The sequence below is a fragment of the Streptopelia decaocto genome (genome assembly GCF_964273445.1).
Source record: "Streptopelia decaocto genome assembly, chromosome: 4".
In the NCBI taxonomy this organism is placed as follows: Eukaryota; Metazoa; Chordata; class Aves; order Columbiformes; family Columbidae; genus Streptopelia; species Streptopelia decaocto.
In genome coordinates, this window is record NC_138658.1 from 34,790,583 (window position 1) to 34,815,960 (window position 25,378).

The following is a 25,378-nucleotide window of genomic DNA, read 5'->3' on the forward strand; positions in this document are numbered from 1 at the left end:
GAGCTGCCAGGTGTGACAGGGAGCAGGGACACCCACCTGCCTCCCCCATCACCTTGGGAGCTTGGCCTTCCATAGTGTGCTGCTGGTGCTTGGCTGAATGTGAGCTGAAAATGGTTTAACAAAGATCAGCCTTTCAAAGCCTGTCAGCTCGGCAGGCAGATCTTTTTCAGCCTAAGGTGGGTATCAGGTGCTTTGAAAAGATCCTTGTTTTCTTTCTTCATCCAAGACAGTGAATTAAGGAATTAGCTTGTATTTAATTTTTACCCTTTGATTTAAAAGAAACCAAACTATTATAAGATGAAAGCTTCTCTCCGCTTGTTTGCCACTTCACAGAAATGAGTGAATTTCTCACTAAGAGAGCAATGAATTTCTCAGCACAGCGTTTTGCTTTTTAACTGTGGCAAGGAGGAATAGTTGAGTCTGTAGTTTCATACCTCAGTGCAAACCAGGGCTGAAACCAGGGTAAGTCTGATTTTTAGAGAGGTTTAACTTTTTCATGTCCTTATCACTCTACTAAAGTAAAAAATTCTTTGTTATGCTAGTATGAATTTGAGGCCAACATTCTGGTTTGGTTTTGTCTGGTTTGTGTAACTGGCATTGCCAAATATGTTTGAAGCACAAAGAAATGGATAGAAATATCTGGGCATAAACATATGCAGATTTTTATTAGAATGGAGAGCAGAGATAAGGTTGCATACTGTGTTTCTACAGATCTAATTGAAGTTGAACTGGGTTAAAACCTGAGTTTTGTTTCGAAGTATAGTCAGCTGAGCCAGCTGACACTACGGAAACAAACATACTGAGAAATAACACAGTCAAATTTCGGGCTGCTCCACACACAACAACCCAAGCATACGACTTAGCTTATGGTACAAATTTAAGTGTAGGTTAGATTTCAGTCTTTTAGCATTCATTTAAATAAAAACATGATTTAAGAGCTGTGCTAATTTGTGCTTCACATTTAATTTTTGATTTTGGAGATTCCACTGAGATGTTTTGTCAAGCTTTTGACACAATCTTTGTGTTGAACTAGATTCTTGTAGGAGACCAGCTGAGCCTTTGTATTGCTTTTGCAGTTGTCTTGTTGTCTTTATTAAATGCTGCTGGATGGGTAAAACTGGAAAGCAGAACGTTGTTGGTTTCTCTGTGCTTTTGCATAAATAGCCCTTGCTGTAGCAGAATATTTAACCAGTTATACTGGTGATGATTAGCTTTGCTCTTCCTGATTTTTAGAAACTGTTATAACATTACATTTTTTAATATAAAAGGAGAAACTGCCTGGAAAGGACTTTTTCTGAAGTTTTGATGGCTCAGTCTGCCACCTTGTGGTGATTTGAGTATATGTACTCTAAAAACAACCGCCAAAAAAGCATTAGACTGCTGCTGTCACCTGCATGTATATTCAGGGGGTTAGTTAGAGGTGGCTTTCAGGGACACTGCAAGCTAGCAGAAGCGTTTGTGTAAGTCACAGTGGGATTGACTTTAGCTGCTGCTTTAAGGTTTTGCTCAACTGGCTGGCATAAATCACATAGGCAGGCTGTCTTCTTATTGAAAGACTAAGTTCTTTTCCTCAGAATTGTATAACTTTAGTTTTTTGTCAAGTGCCTAAAATATAAAAATTAAAAACTTTCATAACTTACATGCCTTAGCTTATGTGCACGTGCATTATTTTAGTGAAATGGCTTTTATTAAACCACCGTTTTAAGTGTTCCGAATCTGTTCAGGATTTTTACAACACTTGGCACAAGTATTTCTGAAGGACTCTTGCATTCCATTAATTCACTTTTAATTAAGAAGTTGAAGCAGCTGTTTATGTTTGATAATGGATATGTTTGCTAAGTAAGCAAAGCGTAGTTTTTCCTGAGATAAATGGAAAACTGAGGAGGCCTAGTGACAATAACTTGATATGCTGATTTTCTGTTTGTTTATTTTCAAATTGTTTTTCTACTCCTTAATGCTGCAGATTGACTGGAAGTGTGCAGTGCCTACTGACAATATATGAAAATATATTCAGCCATTTTGACTCTCCTGTAGTTCTCTGTACCTTGCACCGTTATGGAGGGTTTAATTGAAACAATTATGCTGGTTGTTACTCCAAGTTCAATGCCAAACTTCTGGTGGTAGAGGGAGCTCTTTCATGCTAGACACCCTCTGGAAAGGTACAGCTTAAAGAACGGGCTGCAACACACTTCTCAGGAACAGTTGGCTGACATAATGCCAGTGCACATTAGCTGCAGTGTTATAGTGACTATTGGCTTTGATAGGATCCCACTGCCTAGAACAGCGGTTTGTTTTCTAGCTGTTTTTTTGCAAATCAAAAGAAACAACTTAGTTCTCTTAGTTCTCTCTGTGATGAGATGTCTTCAACGTTGTCTTCCCTGTGTTGCTGAAGCTAGCAACCGTGATGGAAGCACAAGTAAAGATTTGCCTGGTGTGTTTTTTTCTTTCTGCCCACTCCCCTCTTTTAGATCTCACAGTACAGATTTGAGAGGCAAGGAGCTCCCCCATCTGCAGCTCCTGGTGTGGGGATCTATGGGATGTTGCATTTGCAAATACCTGACAAGTGTGCTTATATTTTGACGACTGATTTTTTTTTTTTTTTAACTGTTCATTAAACTTACCTTGTCTGTTGCTTGTGAAACTGGTTGGAATTGTACTCTTCAATTGTTAAATGCATTCCCCCACCTTTGAGTCACTTCAGCTGCATTTCTCAAGAAACATGGCTTGTGTTCTTTACTGCTCTGTACATCTGCAGGCTTCATCACTAGGTTTGTGACACCCGGCAGTTTTGGAAACCAAATGTCCATGAATCACTTTTACCATGCACTTCCACTTTTAGATCTGTGAATCCCTGTAAGCCAGAATCTTTAATGGCTCTTTATTCATCTGTGAATCCTTTGTTGCACGTGAAATGTGTGCGGCTCAAGGGAAACCTCAGTGCAAGCTGGTGGCAGAGGATTATTCTCCTTCTGTTCGGTGTCTGCTTGTTATTAGACTCGGTTGCTGGAAATACAGCAGCACCTTCGGGCCTGGCTCTTTTCTGTGTAATCCACTGCTACGGGCACCTGATCCCCAGTGGTCTGCTCCCAGCTTCCCACAAAACACAAACCAAACAGACAAAAAAACAACCACCAAAAGTGAAAAGGCAAGTGAGTAGTATTTTCTCTTCAAAGCCTTCTACGTGTAAGGTCCCTCCATCCCAAACCATGCATAATTACTTTTGTCATTGGTATGTCCTCTGCTCCTTACAGGACGACCAAAGCCTCTAGAGGGCAAGGGAACAGAAGGACCAGAATAGAAGTGAAATCGCAGCATTTTGGCTTGTGCATTTCTTCCACTTTTCAAACTGAGTATTTGCCTTTTTCTTCCAGTGGGAGAAAAAAGGTGTTCTTTTTGATAATGAATGAAAGACATCTGTTGAGTCTTACCCATAGAGTTTAACTCCTGATATATTTTTCTAATCTGTACCATGGTTTAACTATGTACAGTAATGTTTCTATGCTTGATGTATTTAACTGGGTTTTATTTTTTATTTTTCTTCCTTAAATTCAGGTTCTCTGTGTGACATCAGTCCTAATGTCTCTGCTCCAGTACCACATAGAATCATTTCGGTTGAAAGAGACCCTCAGGATAACCATATCCAACCATAACCTAACTCTAGCACTAAAATCTGGCATTCTTTCTTTGTGTCTGAAAACGGAAGTATTTCTGCACTTCATGGTTGATTTTTAATACACAAATATTTCAATGTTTTCAAGTCTTTCATAGGCTTATAGCTTTTATACATTCCATTACTTGAAAGCATCTTACAGTAGGTTATGAGAGTGGTATTGGTGTTAGTTCATTCTCAACTTTGTCAGCCTCAGCCAGTGGTTATGAGCCACTGCTCTGATTTTCATTGAATTACGAATAATATGATTTCTCTTAACTAGCATGTTTTAAAAAATGGATGATGAAACAGCATAAAATTAATGAGCCAAAGTTAAATCACCCTATAAGTTGTGGCCTGCACTCTTCAGTGCTGTAGTGATTTTAAGTATAACATTAGTAAAGTGTCTAGACTGACATTAGTGTTTCCATAGTTGCATCTTAGGAAGTTTTGGTCTTGAATATTGTTTTTGTATCTTTGTTAATGTTGTTTTGTGAGCTGGATGTTAGAGGTCCACAGCAGTTAAATGTAAATAAGATTATGTTTATGATTTTTTTTTTTAATTATCTCGTGCCAATAATCTTCTGTTCATGCCAACTTTTTCTGTTATTTAAGCTTGTGGTTTACCTTCTAGTTGAAGAGGACACACTTTTATAAATATTTATGTACAATGGGGTGTGTTTTTTTAGACTGTTTTGTACTTTTTTTCTTTTACCTTGAATATGAAAAGACCGATTTCCGTGAGCTTGCTTTACAAAATAAATGAAGATTTTGGGGTTCATTGGCAGTGGGAAGCAGGACAATGGTGGCTGCAATTCTGGCCCAGGCTTGTTGCCTGGACATGCGTAATGACAGCAAAAGCAAAAAGGTTTCTGTGTTTGTATTTTTCAATGTGGACATGCCATCATGCTTCCCCATGTCAGGTTCCAATGTATAATCAGAGGTATTCTTGCAAATTCTAACCTCCTGTAAATGCGTTATTTCAAATGTTCCTCCTGCCCCTATTAGGAGAGCTCTGGGTGCTTTGCAAAAACAGTGTTTTAGCAGCTTGTACCAAACCGAGAATCCTAATAATGTTTTTCTTATGTTTGTAGGATTTGGAGATTGTGTATTCCTATTTACATGGAATGGAAGCCTTGTCTAATCTGAGAGAGCATCAGCTAAGGTATGATACTTTATCACTGAAAGCACTTATATGTGAGTGGACTAACAAAGCAAAGGAACCGTAGGTTTGGTAACTATACACTACTCTTGTGTACTTTACTTCAAACTGAAAAGTTGACCCACTGTATCTATTTCTTCCCTTCTTTAATTTCCTGAAAGTTTCTCCTTGTATTGTACATATGTGTGTCCCTATTTGTTTCTTCTGATTTCTGTGATGTTTGTGTTTGTTTTCTTTTCACACTTTGTGTCTAGATGTGTCACAGTTTCTTTTCAGCATTGTGTCTAATGCTTTACATAAAGAGTAAAAATTCCAATCCTGAAAGAAAGTCTGTGTATAGTCTAAATCATCTGTGTAATATAATAATCATGACAGCAGAATCTGGTATTCAGTTTTTGTTTCAGTTTGTGCTTGTTTTCATGTGGAAGTTTTAGACAAATTATGTACTGCAAATGATACTTGGTAAAAAATTACTGATAATTGTCACCCACATATTTTTTTAGTTGAAATACTTCATGAAGCAAATCAATTAAGTAAAAAACTTCCAGATGAACTTCCTATTTTTTCTAGAAGACTTGTGCTTGTTTGATTTTTAAGTAATTTTTTCAATTGTCCTCACATAAACATATTGCAGCAAAGGTTTCTAAGGGTATTTGGACATCAGTGTGAGACTGGCAGATACAGAAGGAGGCAAGCACATCTCCTGTATGTTCTACAGGGAGAGAGGGTGAATTACCGTGATTTTTGCATCCTGGTGTTTGCCAACATTTGCCACATCTGAAGATGCTGAAGCAACCTGGAACTTGATTAATACTCATTTAGGTTTTAACTTCTGGCCTCTTGCTTTGTTATTCTGTCAGGGTCCACATTTGCAAGCCAATATTCTGTAATTTGGAGAAAATAAAATGTGGGGTTTTTGTTGTCCAGAAGCACTCAAGGCATTTTGCAATGTGCATGTTGACTTCAAAGCAGTCTCTGGAATTACTTCTGCTTTGGAAGGAGGCCACGATCACATTCAGTTAAAGTATTTTGTGTTATGCTATTACATGCAAGACTTTTAGCACGTCAAGTTTTGCATAGTTGGAGTTGAACTGATGCTAACTTGTTTACAAAGATCCAAGTGTGCACATATGGTTGCGTGGTATGTTGTGTGCTTCTTGGCTTCCTGTGCAGAATGAGGTTCTTGCTGAGGAATGTGTGGAACTCACTCTCCCAGCACAGTGAATTCCTAGAAGAGAGCTTCTGTTTGCAGTACCATACATGGAAAAGGCTGGGCTCCCAGCAGATGCGGGACAGAAAGATTTATAGTAGCCTTAAAGATACAGTATTTCTTGTGGCAATGGGATGCCACAGAAATGTCTGAGATGCGTTAAAAAGTAGTGTATTAAATATAGCCTCTAGTAGTGAATAATGTACCATACGACTTGCTGAGTATTTAATGTATTACATTCGTTTAGGAAGCAGACAAATATCACATTCGAGCAAAAATTAGACCCCAGTATTGACCAGAACTAATTCAGTTTTTCAAAAATTTGAGGAAGCAATCTAGCTGGTGCTACTTGATCATCACTGCAATTGTTAGCTGTTCCAGTTTAACATAAGAATTCAAACACTTGGCTGCCTTCTGTAAGAGGCATTTTCTCCCCTATTACTGTCCTAGTAATGGGACCGAAACGCTGTGAAACTCGGACAGTGTCAGTGATGAACTTGCGTGACTTTATCAAGAATGTGCTTCCTTTGCTCTCAGTTCAGAGGGGAACAAAACTTGGCTTGTTAAAGTGATTCTGTTTCCTATAACCCCTTCTCTTAGATGGCCCATTGCCCAGTGTTGTTTCAGACCATCAAAGCACAGAATATCCTTGAGCAGTATTTTAGTTTTTAAATCTGACTGCTAGCAGTGACTTTCCTTCTGGTATCTTCTCACCAGTACCCTTGTGTCCGCTCTCCCCTTCCCCTCTCAAAACAGAGGATTAGGGAGAGAAGATGAGGAGCTAGGAGGCAGAAGCAGAATGTGTCTTTTCAGTGTTTGCAAAGGATTTTGGCAAGACCTGATGTTACGATGGGGACCAGTGTTCTGTGGTTCAGGAAGATTTTTTCTGTACCAGGAAGCAAGAAGATTTTTCTTTAGCTGAAATTGGTATACAGTACATAATACTTAATTACATGCCAAATGGACGTTGCCTGTAAGAAAAGTACTCAAAGATGGTCCAAAGAGTAGATCTAAAATACGGGGGTGGGGGAAAGGCTGTGATCTTATTTTATTTCTGAGCAAAATATCAAGATATCAAGCAAGATATCAATTTTCTATTAATAATTTATCAGGGTACTACTACGAGCCTGCCACTTCTGGACAGAAAAAGTATTATTTCTTAGTGGGCTGATTAAGTAAAATTCTGAGAGAGATGAGTGCTAAGGTAACTTTTGTTTGTAGCAGCCTGTTGGCTGTTGAAATGAATCATTGAGGAAGTGATGCGAAGTGGCAATAAGAAGCTTTATAAATGTTACTTCAAACGCAGACCAACTCTTCCAGGCCTCAGATCAACTTAGAGGTTGTTTTTTTTGCCGAGCAGTGATTTCTAGAGCACTTTTGTTCGCTTATGGTGTAATTGTGGGCAGCCAGTCATTGGTGCACTGAGGTTCTGATGACTGATCCTGTGAGGAATGAGAATTTCTTTCCTAAATTTAAATATAGTTCCTCATTTGAATGTTCACATGAGCCTCTTAGGCAAATCCCCGTCTGCCTGTCAAATAGGCTTGGGGTTTGCAGTCTGCTTCAGAGCCACAGAAAGTCCAAGGGAGGCGATAGGGTCCACTTCCTTAAAACAATAGACAGAAATGGCATGTTAATTTTTACACCAGGTTAACATTGCATTTCCTAATCCGTGGTAAAATTCTATTGTAGTTGCTCTCTATTATGTGACATTTGTCAGGCAGTGAAGGTGAAAGTGCTTTAATCCTCCTTCCCCGCCTGGAGACAGAGGATTTTTCTGCAGGAAATTCTCTCCACTTTGAGCCCTCTGAGATGTCAACATTAAAATCTCATGGTAATTTTTAAGTTGCTGGATTTTAGCAAAATGAGAAGCATTGATTGATTTACCATGCAGTATAATTTCTTGTTTTATCTGTTGGCCTTGACTTGAAAAAGGAAGCAGTTTCTATATTGTGGTATCTCTGATTAGTGTTATATATAATAAATTTCCATCTGTATCAAAATTTCTGAATTGTTTCCTCATAAAGCAACTTCCTTCTATCAGATCACTTTATCAAATTAGATCAATATCATTTTACCCTTTTAATATATTTTTTTAATGGGAGCAATTACGTCCCGTGTCCTAAATCAATAACTTTAATGCTTAGACTTAACAATTTATTCCCTTAAATTAAAAATCAGCTTAGCTTTAAATTGAGGGTTAGTTTCTGGAAGTGCTGGGGGCAAATTTGGAAATACTGACTAACTTCAGAAAGTTAAGTTTTTGTGACACTGATAGGAATCATAATTAAAAATTACTTCTTTCCTTCTTTTTCAGACTGATGTGTGAAACCGTTAGATATGAAAGGCATGAAGCTAATGAAGTTCTGTACTAGTAAGTATTTCTGATTCCGTTCGTGTGATGTTCAAAGATTTAATTCATTCTAGAGCGCATTAAAGACAGCGTTTAGTGCCAGCTCCCTTGCCCATTGCGCAGTCTGTGTACGAAAAGCAGCCACTTCATTGTCATCATCAGTGGAGGAATTTGCTGGTGCCAGGAAAGGAGCTAAAAGTGACTGTCACTTAGTGAAGTGTGCTGTGTTAATTTTGTAACCAGTGAGATTGTATAGAATTAGGGAACGTGGGATGTATTTGCGTTAGAATAAGTTGTCATTTAGTCTCACATCAATTTTGTCAAAGTAGTAGTGACCAGCTTTTCGTGCCAGAGGTGCCAAATCGACATATCTGACAGGGCTTATAATTAGCAGGGATGTGATCTAATGTCAGCTCTGATCTACAGTAGACATCTGAGGACTGCAATTGCTTTGTTTATGCAAACAACTCATTACAACAAAAGGTTTAGCAGCTTTTCACTTACTGCAGATAAGCCAGATTCTAAATGAAGATTTTCTGGGTTGTCTGGTATCATTTGAACATTTATGCATACAAAAAATGCCCCTGTATGCTTTATTTTATCCACGTGTATTTTTTACTGATGTTGACCATCAGGATGAAGATGTGATTGAACAAACTTTCATGATAAGCCTTGAACATTCAGCAAAGTTTAATTAACATCTAATGAAACCTAGTAATCAGTTGCGTAGGGAATGCACAAGATCAAAATCTATAGATGGATAGATAATTTTAATTAGACCAATATAATCTTTATTCATTTTACAAACTAATTTGCTAGTGACCATTGTGTTTGTGATTTGTCCTTTTCTAGGCAGTTGGTTTGTGTCCATTATGTACTAGAGTTTTTGTTTAGACAAAAATCTTGGTTCATTCTAACTGTTGGTTTAAATTTGAATTAAATGCTGAATGAATTTAGGCTGCTAGTTATGCATATACTCAAGGCAGGCGAAAGTTACCAGGAGATACATGCCTGAGAAAATACGATGTGCAAACAGAAAATTGTGAAATCTGGGTTAACCTGAAGTGCTTTTTGCCATTCTTTTGCACTGATTTACTTTGTCACTCCTTTCATGTGACTTCATCTTCACTTTGGTTGTTTGCCTGTCATTCGTATTTAGTTGCTTCTTGACATTTTTTTTCTCCATGATTTATTTAGTAGATTTAATGGGCAGTTTGGCAGTTCCTGGATATAGATGCTAATGCAAAATGTGCTTGCTCTAGCATTTCACATCTCTGATTTAATGTTTAATGGGCTAAACCTGAAAGTTAACACTGAATATTTTATTTAAAAAAAAAATCAGTGTTTCAAAGCCAGAAATATATGTTCTGTTTCTCTGAGTTGCAGCTTTACATTTTATTTTAATGAACAATTTGACATCTATTTGGTAAGAAGATCCCATGGAACCTGCAGTCTAATTTCAGTATTCTATTTTATGATAACAAACTTGGAGGAATCCTTTATTTGTTTTACAAATTCAGCATATGTATTGAAGATGTATTCTTCTAAAAACCAAAATTCCAATTTTACAATATACATGTTTGAAAAGAGGTCTTTGAGTGCTGCAGCAGAGAAGCAATGTGATAGCCACGTTAGAATCAATCCATGCAGTTATGATCTGCAGAAAATGAGTTTGGAAACCTAAGGTTTGTGTGTGTGTGTGTTTTTTTTTTTTGTTTGTTGGTTTGGTTTGGTTTTGTTTGGTTGGTTTTAAAGCTCTGATTTGAACTCAAAGTTACAACTACTTCCCCCTCTGCCACCCGCCCCCAGTGATGGTATGACTTGCACTGAAGTCTGAAATTGAGTGCTAATTTTCTTTGTTCATTAGAAAAATCTATTAAAATAGCTGCAACTGTTGGAGCTGTTAATTGACCTGTGGGTGTGACCTCTCTGAGGCACAACTTGATGTCTCAGTGTGGATAAGCTAAATCTTTATCCCTAAATGGTAACATGAAAACGAATACAGTTGCTCTGTTTATTTGCTCAGATTTTTTTCATTGTGAAAATTTTGTTCATACTTGTTCTGTATATGAAAAGGTACATTTCTATTACATGTACGCAAAGCTGAAAATAATTGTCTGCATTAGGTACAAACATAGTAATTTTCTTATCCTTCATTAAAAAAAAATAGTTGTTAATTTTCATAGTATCTCTATAGATTTTTTTTTTCATAGCCAGAGGGATAAAGTTGACCACGTTGTTTAGAACTGGCTCATCTCGTCTGCATTTACTTTAGTGTCAGTGGGTATACGTGGTAGTGACAAATTCTCAAACCCTACGGCTATCTCGCTGTTTAAATGGAAACTGGGTTATTAAAAGTGGCAGTTCAGCTCGAGTTATTCTTCATTTGCCAGTCATTCTACTACTTTGGTTTGATGGGAAGTTAACAATGAAATGGCTTAAAACCTGCAAGGCAAAATTTCAGAATTGAGGTTTACTTGACACACACACACTTGATTTATTTATTTTATTTTACCTGCTACCTTTATTAAAATCTACTTAAAGATTCCATTAAAAAAAACTTAGTTTGGTCACTTGAGATATATATTTTATCAATAGTTCAAAGGCAAAAAAAATTATTTTTTCATATCTGTGTAATAGACATTCTTGAAATTTTCATCACTAAGTTTCTAAACAGCATTTTCTTTGGAAACCAAAGTTTTTGCAGAATAGTAGAGGCTGTGTATATCTATTGACAGTTGAACACAATTTTTCAGATCAAAATTGAAATGTTTGCTGTAATGGCAGAGAGGAATCTTTGGCAATAAATGTTTTGCTTATAAGCAAATGAATATGTCTCCAGTAAAATAAGCACCTCTTTTTTCCCCTCTGTAATCATACCAGGAATGTATGTGATTTTCAGCAATGCTGTTTGATATTCTGTTGGTATGCTTTAGTAGTGTTTGGCTTACTCTTGGTGTAAGGAAGTCTTGTATGTCTTTAAGCTTCCCTTATTATCTTCTCTAAAGATATTGGATTGGCAGAAAATATTTTAAGTTTTGATGACTTGCTGTCTGAAGTAATTCAATATTAAAACCTCATGTGTTTCTGAATGGCCATGCTGTAGCACGAAGTTTTGTGATCGTGTTCCCTTTACTTTCTGAGCAATTGAACGTGGAATGAACTGAAATGTGCTTATAATGTTTTTAAAGAATACAAAGGAAACTCCAACCCAGGTTATTGTAAAATAAAGTGTGTTTTTTAGTGTTTTAGAGAATCTTCCAGTAAAGCCTGATAGTATACATGCTCCTACTTCCCACATGTCCCTTCTGAGAAGACTGCAAGAAGTATATTTTGGATTTAAGCTCTTAAAACAGAATCACACCATTCAGTTTCGTCTTACTTTCTTCTTCCACACTTTTCATACAATCTGGGATGAAAACCATCCACTTATGTTAAGACTGTAGTGTTTATATTGCGGTAAGGGGGGGATATGAGAAGTAGAGAAGGCTACAAAAAGAATAAAGATACGTAATTTCGGCTGGTCTTGTGGGATATTTCCAAGTTTTGAATTAAGTTTGCTGGTCTAGTAGCTGTAATATCACTATCTAGATTTAGCCAGATTTTCTGAGTTACATCACTGTGGCAAATCACAAGACCCAAAATTCTTGTTGTGAGCTAACCACACGGCCTTCTCCAGAGCTGGCTTGGCCCAGCTGCTGAAGCCTGAATTGAAAGAAATTTGGAAAGGAAATAAAGGAGCATGACTTTTTGGTTGCTACTGAAATACTTCTGGTTTTCTTAGATGAAAATGTTGGCATCTTTCCTGAGGTAGAGCAGAATGTCTGAGAGCATTTGCTTTGGGACAGGTTGTGTTAGAGGATCGCCCAGAGGCCTTGGGGAGGTGGTCTTTGGGCAGGGACTGGCGGGGAACTTACAGTGCTTCCTCAGGAGGGTGTTCTTCCCAGGAGATGTGCTGTCATTTCTCCATGTTTCATACTTTGCACAAGAAGTCAAGTAGGGATTTTGGATGTAGCTGTAAAGTGTCTGGGTACGTCTTAGCTAGATGGCTAAGCTGTAGTTTTATTTGCAGCTGTGAGTCTATGTAATTAATATACGGTAGTTCTGAGCAAGGACAGGTGAGAAATAGATCTATGATTAGTCTTGAAGAGCAGAACTCTGAGAGTCAAACTTGAAGTCCCGCAGTGAAAGTGACATTTAGGGAATTCATGGTTCTTTCACAGTGGTGTATTGCCGTGAAGACCCTCAGAAGGATAAAAGAAGTGTGTACAAAACAACAAAAAGCAATGCCAAAGTTGCTGTACTTTTCTGCATAGCCTGACTTAATTGTGTGATGAAGTGCAACAAAAATTAGCTAAAAGCTGCTTCTTTAACTATTGGTGTATGATTTTTAATCAGAAGAGCTCTGTGGAGGCGACCTTGTTGAAATTTGTTTTCTGTTGCACACATTTGTGTTACGGAGTGCTTTTATGTTTCTATACATGTTCAAGAAGTTTTATGATAGTGGTATCATAAACCCAAGTTATTCTGTATAGATACAGTATATGTGATCTATAGCTATGTATGTTTATATCTTATAGATATAAAATTTAAAACCTAAAATGTTACAGAAAGAAATTTCTAGAGAAGGGTATGAGGATCAAGCTGGTGTTCCCACTAATGATATTATAAGTTATCGGTAAAATTATTCCCTCGTATACTTTAACACTTTTAACCAGAATTCATGATTTTTGGATAGGATGCACTTGTTCATGGCGGCTTGGGTCATATTTATGCATTTACTCTCTTTGTTTACTGAATGTTCTTGACTTCAGAGAGCCCCTGTAAAAGATTTCTTTCCTTGTTTTATAGAAATAAGACACACTTTGAAAATTTTTTTAAAATGCTCTGAATAAACTGTAAACTCAGAATATATGTGTTTGAAGCATCTCTCTGGGTCAGCATCCTCATTTTCAGTTAGGCCTCTACATACATTAATATATATTAATTCTGCTTGTGCATTCATGGGTTTCTGTAGAAGTAATGCAGCAGAGCAGTGTATTTAATAATGCAAAGAACTGCTGCAGCAGGGCTGGTCTCTCTTTTTTTTTTTTTTTTTTTTTTTTTTTTTTTGTGTCCTTTAGGTATTCCTAAAGGTGTATTGCTTCTTCTGATAGCTGTGGGGTTGCCAAGGTAGTGTTGGGATACTGCCAGTTCTGCACTGCAGTAAATCAGGAACTTGAATTTATACATTGTGTTGTCGATACATTTTCTGTGAGATATTTCTTACGCGATGTGTATCATTAAAACAAGGACTGAATCAAGGCTTCTTAATAGTGTCAGTGGTCAATGTTTACAATCTGTTAGCTTTGCATAGCCAGTTCCAAACTTCTGTGTTATTGTTTGACCTGATTTTCAGAGTTCTTTGAATGAGGACTAAAGTAAAGTTTTTCTTGAGGGGATTTTAATTTGCACCTTTTTTAGTGTAAATGTTTCACTAAAACCTATCATCTTTTTGTTGCTGTTGTTGTTGTAGTTTTGAGAATAAAAGCTTTGATTTTGGAGAAATCTTAGAAGTGGTTAAGATTTTATAGCGGAATTCTCTGTCTTGATTGACCTTGGAATATTTTGAATGCAAGAACATTTTATTTTATTACTTCTGTCATAGTTTTCCTGATGATTTAGGAGACTAATTCTCTTTCTGAATTTCTCTTCTGATATCAAGGGCTAATTCACTGTACAAGTTTAATGATAATAGGTCAGTTAGCTTGCATATGTGTCTTTGCATAATGTATTTATTGGTTGCCTGTTCAATCAGCAGTCTTATTTGTTTTCATTGAAGAATTATTTCTTGGCTTCATTCTTCTTTATTTCTCACTCTTGCTACCAGGAGATAAGACACCAGTTTTCATCTTGTGCCCATTAATAAAAGAAAATCATGGACACTGGTTGTAATACGCACTTTAAGATGCCTTTTTAGTGAAAATTAGAATTTCTAAATTCTGAGTTATCAGTTTTACTACTGGATATATTTTAACTTTTTCTTACATTTAGAGTGAAGACTAGGGCTAATAATAAATGTAACCTTAAAGTGCTCATTAGGAAAAAAAAAAAAGTATTTGAAGATTGTATGTGGCTGAAGCATTAATTACCCAATCTGTTTTATTTCTGCGTTTGGGATACACCTCTTAATGTCATCAAGAGCATCTAAAGTGCTCTGGCAGATGTGAGGTAACTGCTTAACTAGCTTATTAAGGAGGCTTATAGGCGGTGCTGACAATGTGGGTAAATGGTTTTCTGATTATTCTGGATGTTACAATAATACAGTACTAGTGGTCAGGATTTTCTGGCAATGAGATGTTTGCTTGAGAGAACAGTTGAACTTAAGGACCTGTTTGGCATCCCAAGGCACTCCAGGGCTCCTGTCTAATTGTGGCAATGGTTATTAAATTAAACTACCTATAGCTTTCAGCACACAGAGGATAACTGAAATGAGCAAAGAGAAGCAGACAGATTAATCTGCTAAAACAAGATCCTATGGAGCGTACACTTGCAGAGCAATGTTCTAATTCCTTCTTGTGTAGTACTTAAATGCCTGAAAGAGGTCCCAGTTCTGACATGTCAAGTTTTCGTTGTTTCTGTTCCTCTCAGGTGGAAATCTGGGAGCAGGAGCAATGTCTGTTCTGAATTAATCTGTGTTTACGTTCTGAAATTTATTCAACCTTTAACAAATTTGATTATACATTTTCAAGAAAATGTAATCTGCTAGCTACATTTTGGTTTGTAATATAAGCTCTTTTATCAAAATAGCTACAAATGTTATAGCTTGTAGGAATGGTACTATATCCAATTTAAATGTAAATCTTGAATCTTTCAGTGACTGGAATTTTAGTGATTTATGGAGAGAAAAATTCCAGCTCTTTCACAACCAAGAAATTTTTCTTCTTATGAAGTAGCTTGGACCAGAAGGTGGTCAGAGAGGCAAAGTCTTCTATTAGCATGTTATTTCAAGTCCAGGTGTGGAATTTTGCACTGAAGTGATGTCTTATTTGATAGGATTAAAGCATGTTTGGCAGTTGCCAGCATGAAGACCTGCAAGGTCTTACCACTGTGCATACTTAAGATGTTCATTATCCTAGTTGAACCAAATGTGCACAAGGAACCATGTGCTAAATATGGTTCATTATTCCAGAGATTTTAGTAGTGCTACATCTCATCTTGATGGGAATGACAAGTAAATGGATTGCTGTGGGTAAAATATAGCTATTTCTAAAGAAGTCTTAAAGGGAAGTGATGCATCAGGACTTTAGGAAAGGGGAAGACTTATGCTGTGGATATTTCAGGTTTATTTGGTCTTTCAGCAGGTTGACTTAAATCTTTATTGTAGTTGAATATTTTGGAAGGTTTTTCAGCATCTTATGTGATCAGGAAATCTGAAAGCTAAAGTTTGAACACCTGTGCTACTGTAGACAGATGCCCTTTAGAATCAGTATGTGTGGAGATGCGGTAGATTCAACAGGGGAACATGGACTGAAACAAGTTATTTTTTTGTGCATGATTTCTTTGTTATGCTGTTAATATTGATTCAGGTTTGTAGTTACAAACCTGGTGTACAAGTGCTACATGTTGCTTTAAGTAAAAATAATTGTAATTAGGAAATAAAACTTAAGTTTTCATTAGTGTATGTGTTACTACTTGCGATCTGGGAATAAGAAGCTGCCACTTCCAGTGAAGTAAATAGTTCACAGCATGAGGAGTTTGACAGAAATGCTGAAGGCTCTCAGAGAGCCTGCAAACTTCTTGGATCTTGGCAATCCAGAGCTTTAGAAAAACTTCCTAATTTTTGAACTTTGACTACCTCTGAGGTCTGAAAGAACAATCATATTCTAGAAGATATGAAGACTTAAGTCTGAAAATACTATCTAACCTTATAAATGGTGACAGCCTGGTGATGTCATCTTAGGCTATTGCATAATTATGGAACTGAAGTTTCTGTATAGAACAGTTAGAGTGACAGCTATGAAGTTACTTTGCAAAGTTCTGTATTCAGTTTTTGTGTCACTTTCAAAGCTGAGAAGGCTGCTGTCTGGCTGCTACATCAAGGAAGCTGGGGAGGGAAATGCAATGGGAGGGCATTGCAATCCAGTCTCTGCATATCCGTTCCTAGTTCCCAAGTTGCCACAAAGCATGCTGTCTTGCGTTCTGGGAAATTAAATATAAATTCCCCAGGAAATCCCCTGCTCTCAAAAGTACTATAACATTAGAGTCAAGGTTTAAAGTAGCTTTATTTGAATTTCGTACAACTAACTGAGGCAAGTGCAGATTATGAATCAAGTCTGCTTACTGGTGACTGTTTTGGTATTGGTGTTCAGTTTTGCACCACTTTAAGGTTGCTGCTAGAACTTGGGTATTCGGAAAACTTCATCAATAGGTAGCTCTATCGTAGTAGATATAAAACAATAATGTTAAATCTTGGTACCCGAGTCCTCTTGTTGTCTTCACAGAATACAAATCCTATCTTGTGTTAAAGATCTCTGTTCTTCTGCTGCTTTCTTTTAAGATTTAGGTTTTGTCCTCTGCACAGCAGACAAATGCTTCAAGTGCGTGTAGGCAGAGGGACACTAGTCTAAAGCTGGTGTGACATGAGCAGTTACAGTTGTAGTGGAGCCAATGCCTTGAATCTGGCCATAGACCTGTTGGTTTTGTAATGGATGGATGGAAGTTTGTGTCACCAAGGTTTCACTGGGGCTTTTGTTGGCTTTAATATAGCTAGGACAGAAAGACTATGTGTATTGATTTTGTTCTTCTGACTGCCCTTTAATGTGTGACTTCAGGATCAATTGCCTGTGTCATCTTACTTTCTAAGTAATAAATCTTGTTTTCTGTAACTTGGGGGAGCGAAATAGCTGTGCTGCATTTATTAGGCAATGTAACTTAAACAGTGTGGAGTTTCATCCAGGTGAATACCCAGAACAGTAGATAAGCTGGAAAAAAGAAACAAACAAAACCCAAATAACCCTGAGAACCCCTCACCAGTCTTAATTTGAAGCAATGTACTCCATCACTTAAGGCAAACAGATAAATCAGTTTCTTGCCTGCAAAGATCATCTGTGGATGCCTGCTTAGAAATGTGTCAGTAACTTCTGATTTCAAGTATTTTCACTCCTGCTGTGCATGCAGCCTTGCAATACTTGGGGGAGGGTGAGAAGGGGAACTCAAAACTAGGTAGAAGTGATGTTTGCCTGGCTGGGTGGGATTTGCCTTCAGCCTGATGTGGATTGTTCACTGCAGTTCCCAGTTCCCCAGTGTCTGACAGCTGCTTCTTTAGTCGTGGTGATTGGGATGAATACCACTGGCACCCTTACAGAACTAGAAATTGAAAAGATCTTACATAAGCAAATGTCTTTCCTTTCTATATCAACTTGACTGACAAGTGCTGCTGGACTCTTCCCTCAACTGTCCCTTGACAGAAACAACCAAATATTCCTCTAAGGATGCCTCTGAGGGGAAGTCATCAGAATCTATTCTGCTTCAGCTAATTCTGAATGAAATGCTTACACACACTTAATACCTTCCTGCAAATGCAATCAGGGATGTGTCCTGTCCACAAAAGAACCCTTTTTAGCACAATTTATGGTCATCCCTTTAACAGAAGAAATATCCTGAGGAGGACAAATACAAGTTTTTATAATAGATGCCACTATGAGCTGCCAGTGGTAGACAGTATTCTAGCAGTGACAGAAAACTCATTAATTAGGCTTAGATTTATTGTCTATAATTCAATTTTAATGTTTAGAAACAAAGTGTAAAATGTGATTGCAAAGAACGTTTCAAATGCAAGTATTCTGCATTGAGCAAAATGGTATTTGCATGAGTCTCGTGTGGCTTGAAAAAGTGATTTTGTAGTTCATTGTAGGCTGATTCTGCAGTTCCTTCTGTTGTTCATTACAGGCACAAAAGTCCTGAAGAATGCAAATGCATTGTTGAGAAACAGATGTCAGGCATAGGACAGAAAACACGGAAACTTGATTGAAAGCCACCTGATGTTTGAATAGGATTGTGAAAAGCCCAGGGTCCTTAAAATGAAAGGCTTGCATGTGGTTTGTGTAACAGCACTATCTTGCAAGAGCTGGCTGCCAAATGGCTTTGTTGAGGCTTAATTCTAAAAAACTGGAAGTGTAGCACGTGTTGAGAAGTGCAAGAGTTAAATTTATTTTCATATGAAAGGAATAAATCTGTTTTTCATTTGTCTATAGTGTTTTTGGAGGGAAGCATGTGTCTTCTGGGGGAAGGGATGTATTTTTTTTATACAAGTGAGTTTTCTTAAGATGTTTTGTTCGAGACTATATTAAAACACTAGTAGAGCTATAAGAGTAAAGAGAATAAAAATCCATTCGTCAGTGTTCTTTGCTCTTGAAGACTGTCTTGGAAATATTTGTGATGTTTTGGCTGGCGATGACAGTTTAAAAGAATACACAGTGCATTTTGGGGAAGATACTTTGGATGCAGACATATTCTGTGGTGACCTTTCACGATTGCGGTACCACAGTACTGAAGTTTTTTTTTAATTTCTTTCGTTGACTACAGTAGAGTGGTTTTTGCACTACATGATATGAGTACCGTAGAGCTTAGAAAGTCCAAACATGACTGTAAAAATAAAAACAGATATCAAAGTACATGAAAAAGAGAAAGAAAATAAACCCAGTCAGATGGTATTCCTTAAGTTTATTTTTTATCAGCATTTTCCGCTGTCAAATGAACAGATGCTTCTTTTGATTATAAATAAAGTGGATGAAGTATGAAGTTCATGACAGATGATTGAGAAGGAGCAACAACTGCTTAAGAGCTAACCTGGAGTGGATAAACCCATTAATTAGTAAAAAAAAAAAGATGAAACTGAGTTGGATGAGTAACTGAGTGAAAAGACCTGCTGTGTGTGATCAAACAAGAAAAAAATTAAACCACTGAGGTTAAATGTATAATCATTATAGCTGTTTGCTAAATGATTCAAAGGGAGATTCAAAAGTAGCATTAAGATGAATTTGAATATTGAACATACTGACTGATGCTTGTGAAAGCCAGTGGCTGCTTTTCTCTTTGCAGATAAATATCTCCAATGAGAAAAGATAGGTAAAAACCCTTAAAAACGGATGATTTCACAGAGGATTTAAAATAGTTCATCAGCTCTTAAAGGAGGAAAGAAAAAAAAGCTTGTGCATCACTAAGTTTGTAAAAGTTAAAGTATTTTATTGTTGTTTTCAATACATGGTTTTAATTCTTGTTTCTATTACTTTATTATTGGAAATGGCTTTCTGTAAGAGTAAAAACAGATCTTCTAGATTACTGTTGCTTTAGAGTCATAGAGCCTGTGACCCCAGATGAGGTTCTTTTCTGTCAGGCTACACTTTTATACATAATCAAACTCCCAGTTTTTAGGAAGAAACCAAACCAAATCAACCAAACAGAAACAAGAACAACAAAACCACAAAAACAACCCAAACAAAACCACACACACAAACAAAACTCAACATAAAAATATCTAATAAAAACCCACTGTAATCCATATGGAAAAATTATTGTTGACATCTTAATAGAATTACTTCCCAGCAACTTGGAAAGTCACTCAGTCTAACAGCCAATGCTAAAAATGTCGATTTTAGAAACTTTTAACTATGCTAATTAGTGCAGATTATTTGTATTTAGATTGGCATCTGTGTAAAACCAGAGACAACAAAAAACCCAACAGACTGGCAGTTCAGCAGCAATGCTGGCTATATGCCTGCCAGGGTAGGACTCATTTTTGGGGGAAGAGTGTTTAAAATTTGTGGCTTAACTCAGGTGCATGTTTATATTTCTTAAAATGATATTTCCTTTTGAAGCGTTGGTTTTCTTGAGTTCATCTGCTTTAACCTGGTTCTCTGTCCTTATGGACAACGTTGATTATTCTAGAATAACAAAGTTTAGACAATACAGGTCCGCATGAGAAGCACACTTCAGAAAAGGCAGCTTGGTGCACGTCAACTATGTAAATCAAAGTAGTTTGTTGTTTTAGCAGTGACACAGTGTTATTGCTTCATTTGCTATTGTTTATCAGTATAAAGAAGTATTTGCTGAAGTCTCCCTTTTGAAGGTTTTCACTGATCGGTAAGGCTTCAGTGGTCGGGTCATAGGCTGGTAGAAAAGAAATATAGGCTGCATTATCTTAGTTTGTGTTCTTTGTCATAGATTGTGTCCTTAATTTCCTCTGTTAATTATCCATGTTTCTGATGTTTGTCCTTTCTCTCATGGTTATATTGCAATGGAAACGGAGCACGTTTTTAGATTGGATGGCTTGCTGTTTTGTTCTCCACTGTCTTAGGCCAGCTCCCCCTCCCAAACTTCAACTTCCCTTTCACAAAGTGCAATACAGTGAGTGCTGAGGAAATGGCACTCTTGTTTTGAGGACCCTGTTGTATAGGTACTCCTTAAATTGAAGTACTTCAAATGAAAAAGCACAGTGTTAGCATGTACATAGCCTACTTAAATTTAAGATTGGGTTTTAATACTACGCTGTCATTGTCATTAGAAGGTGTGGGCTGTCCTTGCTTGAAGTTAGAACTAATAGTTGCTAGAGATTTGAGACATGTAATTTAAAAAAATGAAGGTGCTACAGGTTAATTAAGTAATCTGCATCTCGGTGTCACTAGGGACGTGGTTTTCAGATAAGAACGCTCATGCAGTCTTGATGGCGTACTTGAATCCAATTACTGAGTGTCTTTGGAAGAAGCAGAAGTAGTAAAAACTGAAGTACAGATATTCTCAGTGTTGACTGTTGAAATGGCACAAGAATTTTACCACAGCTATTTCTAGTAACCTTAAACTATTTTATTTTCCTGTCTAAACATTATTTGAACTTGTCCAAGAAGAGTCTAAGCCTATGAAAAGGATTTTGTATGGCTCAAGGAGAAAGATCTGAATCTACAGTAGGATGAACTGGGCCTGCATGACAAAGCCCTCATCCAGTTCCTCTATGGGATGAAGAGAGGGGGGAAAAAAACTCTTTGCCCCTTTTATTGGGAATTTATTCTTGTGCCTGGAACAGACATGAACGGGGCAGTGTGTAATAGCAGCAGATAAAGTTAACTAACAAATCTGATATAGGTATCCAATACTGTCTTACTTTGTGGGACAATAGACTAATGCTGAAAGAGAAACTTCTCTCTTGAAAAAAAAAAAAAAGGGTAAAGGAGATGGCTAGAATTGGGAAGGGAAGCCTTATTTATAGAAGGGAAGATGCCACACTTCTCTTCAGCAAGAGGAAAGTAATGGGTTTGACAGAATACAATATATTTACAGTGTATTTGCTTTCAATTATATTTTGCTGGATTTGTGCTGTTACCAAATGAACAAATACAGACTTTAAAAAAGTGAAGTAAAAGAAATGAGGGATTCTAATAATGTATGTATTTGCAGATCAAAATTAAATAGTTTGATGGAATTGTTTTGTAAATGATTGAACTGTGCCTTTCTTCCCTAATTTTGAGCATTTTTGCCTCTGTTCTTTGTACTGCAGATTTGGTAGTGCTATGAGTAACTTAAGTGTCTTAAACTGTGTCCTTGTTTTTTTTTATTCTAGCCCCGATGATATTGGTACCTGTTGGTATATCCTGCTGTCTGGTTCAGTCTTCATTAAAGAATCTATGTTTCTTCCAAGGAGCAGGTATGTCAGCTATGAATGTACTACAGTCTGTATTTTCAACATACATCATGAGATACAGAGAATTTTTAAAATTAAAAGGCAATGCCTTATGCTTAATGAAACACATAAGTACACACATAAACACACATTTCTTACCTTTACTACCTGTGGCAATTGTTTTATACCTGTAGCTAGAATTCAAAGCCGATCATTGTGGACAGTGTACAAACATCCAAAGTGTCATGCAACTGCTGTCAATTTAAAAACAAAACCACCAAAAACCTGAAAAATTGAGTGAAGTACCAGGTTCTTGTGAGTAATCAAACCTTAAATCATAGGATGCACTGGGGCATATGATGTTTTCCTGAGGCTTTACTTACCGTGCATGAGTTTTCAGTATATGTTTTAACATATGCTTAGATCACGTTAATGCCGTTTTTGCTACTTTCGTTTAAGGTTGTGCTTCATGTAATTTTGCAGTGAGGGGTGATATTTTACATGGCAAAAGATAAGTTGGAGTGTGAGACACTCAGAACTTACATTGTTACAGTAAAAAGCTTCATTATTTTGAGCTATAGAAAAAACGTGAATGACTGTGAGGATTTTGGACGAAGGTGGCTGAGCTTGATAATTTCAGTGGAAGCAGAGGAGAATCACTATAAAATGCTGGTTATATGCATATTCATTCAGACTGCTATAAAAGGATCCTTTGAAGTACATGGCATGTAATAACATCTGTGAAAGGCGGAATGGAAGAATGACCTGTCTCTGTATGGTATGATGAGAATGAAAACACCAGAAACTTCCTTACAATTTTAAATAGTAGGAAACCACTTCAGAGCTAGTGTTGGTTGGCATATGAACAATTAGATGTTCAAATCTGCCTTTCAATGGGAGAGTGATGCTGGTCTTGGGACTTCCTTTTGATGATGGTGGCATGTTCTTGGTGTAAGCAAGTGTCTTGCATCTGTAAGAGGACAGGCACTGCTGATAAAACAGTAAATTTGCTGTGCCATTAAACAGTATATGCTAAAGGTGCAAAACTGTTTTTTGTGAAAAGTAGCACAACAACAGATTATAGGATCCCTGCTGCAGGCAGATGGAAGAAAATTGTCCCATATGTCACCCATGAATAGGCAATGCCAGAAAAAAAGCTGGCGGAAAGTGCTGCCTTTAGATGCCAGAAGAAAGGAGATATGATATCTCAGTGTAGGGTGGTTGTATATAGTCTCGGGCAAGAATTTTCTGTTCCTTTGAGTTACAGCAGTACTTGTGCTTCAGGCAGTTTTTGACGCTTGATGAGAGGTGAGATTTAATAAGATAAACAATTAACTTGAGATTCTTCCTGGAAGAATGAACAGAAAATTACAGGTCCTGTGGCTCTAAGCAGAGCACTCAAGGGCTGTTCACCTGGACAAATTCAGAAATGACACCTGGGACAATGTCTGAGATCTTGGTGAATTGTGAGTGTGTAATTTGCCAATAAAAGTAGTTTCATAGTTGTGGATGGGATCAGGTAGCTGCCAAGGCTGGTGTTTTGGGAAAAAAAATTGTAAGAGAGACAATTTGTTAGTTAACAAAAGTAACATAAGTCTGTGAAAGCAAAATTAAGAAACTTTAATGATGTAAGATACAAACTATTTCTGGAGAGCAAATCCAGAGTCATTCCAGTGAGATGCTTTTGTTCTCAGAAGCTGTAGTTATTAAAGGTGAGGGCCTTATTTAAATTTTATTTTAGTTTAGGACAAGGCTAATCAGGATTTTTACTTTATAAGTGAGTAAGCTGCAATATCTGGGCCTTGGGCTCATCCATGACTAAGAAACTTGGGAAAAGTGAGAGGGGACCCAGGTTAAATTTCTAATTTGGGATACTGGTGGATAATAATGAATTAATTTTTTTTTTTTGTAAAGTAAAGACTTGAGAAGAAAACTAAGTTGTTCAGCTTTACTTACGCTGCCAGTGAATTGCTCACAAGGAAATCATAAACTGCTCAGAGGAAGAGACTGATTAACAGCAATACTTAAGTAAAATTTTACACTTCTGTAGAAAAAAGGGAGTGAGATCTCCTGAAAAGGTTGCTGTCCAGAAAGAACTGGTAGGATGGTATTTTGAAATGCAAAGAATAGTGTCAGAAGTGTGCAAAAGGCAGTTACTGGATAACTGTTTGCTTAAACTGGCGATTTGTACACATACAGGGAGTAATAGTTTCAAGAGCTTTTTTGAGCATTGCATCATTTGGGAGTCTTGAAGTCTTATTGCCGTTAAGATGAATTTGCTACGCTTTAGCAAATGGAGCGTGTCCTGATGCATCATTGATGTCAGGTAATAGGAAGAGACCTAAACATTGCCTGGTAGAGATCATCTAAATTGGATGTTGTTTGACCAAAACATTGTCATTTGAATAAACTTATTGTAAATTCATATTTAGATTTTTCTGGTGGGTTTTTTTTTCCCAGTTTAATCCATTTTATCTTTGAGAATCTAGAAAGCCACTAGGAAATAATTTTGCAACATGTGAAGCTGGTGAGTAAGAGAGCAGGATGGAGCTGAGAAGTGTGTGTAGGAGCAGAAAGCAAGAAGTGTGTTCCTTTCTTCAAATCTGAGTGACTCAAAATTCTTGTTTCCCTAACTTTTCCCAGAGCTTAGAGTAACCCATCCCTCCTGTCCCCAAAAATCTCACCATCCAAAACTCCTATTTTTTTTTTTTTTTTCCCTACCTTACAATTTTTTTTGTTGTTGTGTTTTTTTGGTTTTTGTTCCCCAGGCACCTGTGGTAAATCCCTTTGCACAGGTTCTCTGGGCTGCATTCAGCCCTCTCAGTGGGGCCTTAGGAGCTGCTGGTCCTGCTCAGACTGCGGGCTTCCCCTTGTCCATCGTTCTGCCTTTGTGAAGCTCAGCTTCACTGGATGACAGTTGGGCAATACCTGGCCAAATTTAAGTATATGTGTGTGTTGTTACCCTCCCGTCCCAAATTTCAAGAGCTTTTGCTATTATTTGTTGGATTGCATTCTTTTAAAATGTATGTTTGTACAAGCTAGGGTAAAAGTAGTACCTAGACAGGGTAATTCAGATAGCCCTAGTGAATGAATCTGCCTGCAATCTGGGAGATGTTTTCTCAGTCCTGTGCTGAATTCCATCTTACTCTTAGCTTGGTCGCTGTTGGCCTGTGAGCCTATAAGGAACAGGCTGGAGTGCTATCATCAGACTTAGAGCTGCAACTTGGAAATACCTTAGTGCATTTGAGTAGGTCTACTAGCTAATTTAGTTGCACTGGTTTCAGATACAGCATCCTCAATCTGGTTGGTGGATGACACTGAAAACGTTATTTTCTTGTCTATTTTATGTC

The 25,378-nt window shown here is 37.2% G+C and overlaps 1 protein-coding gene across 5 annotated transcripts in view; it reads left to right on the forward strand.

Moving 5' to 3' along the window:
- RAPGEF2 (Rap guanine nucleotide exchange factor 2) overlaps window positions 1–25,378 on the forward strand; it is a 188,058-nt gene that overhangs the window by 54,122 nt on the left and 108,558 nt on the right. For 4 of the 5 annotated variants that reach the window (XM_082051650.1, XM_082051647.1, XM_082051646.1 and 1 more), the window contains exons 2-4: window positions 4,744–4,814; window positions 8,339–8,395; window positions 21,969–22,052. In XM_082051650.1, the coding sequence (XP_081907776.1) occupies window positions 4,744–4,814; window positions 8,339–8,395; window positions 21,969–22,052 (212 nt within the window). Of the gene's footprint in view, window positions 1–4,743; window positions 4,815–8,338; window positions 8,396–21,968; window positions 22,053–25,378 lie in introns of those variants that run through there. The other variant, XM_082051649.1, reaches the window with a different exon arrangement.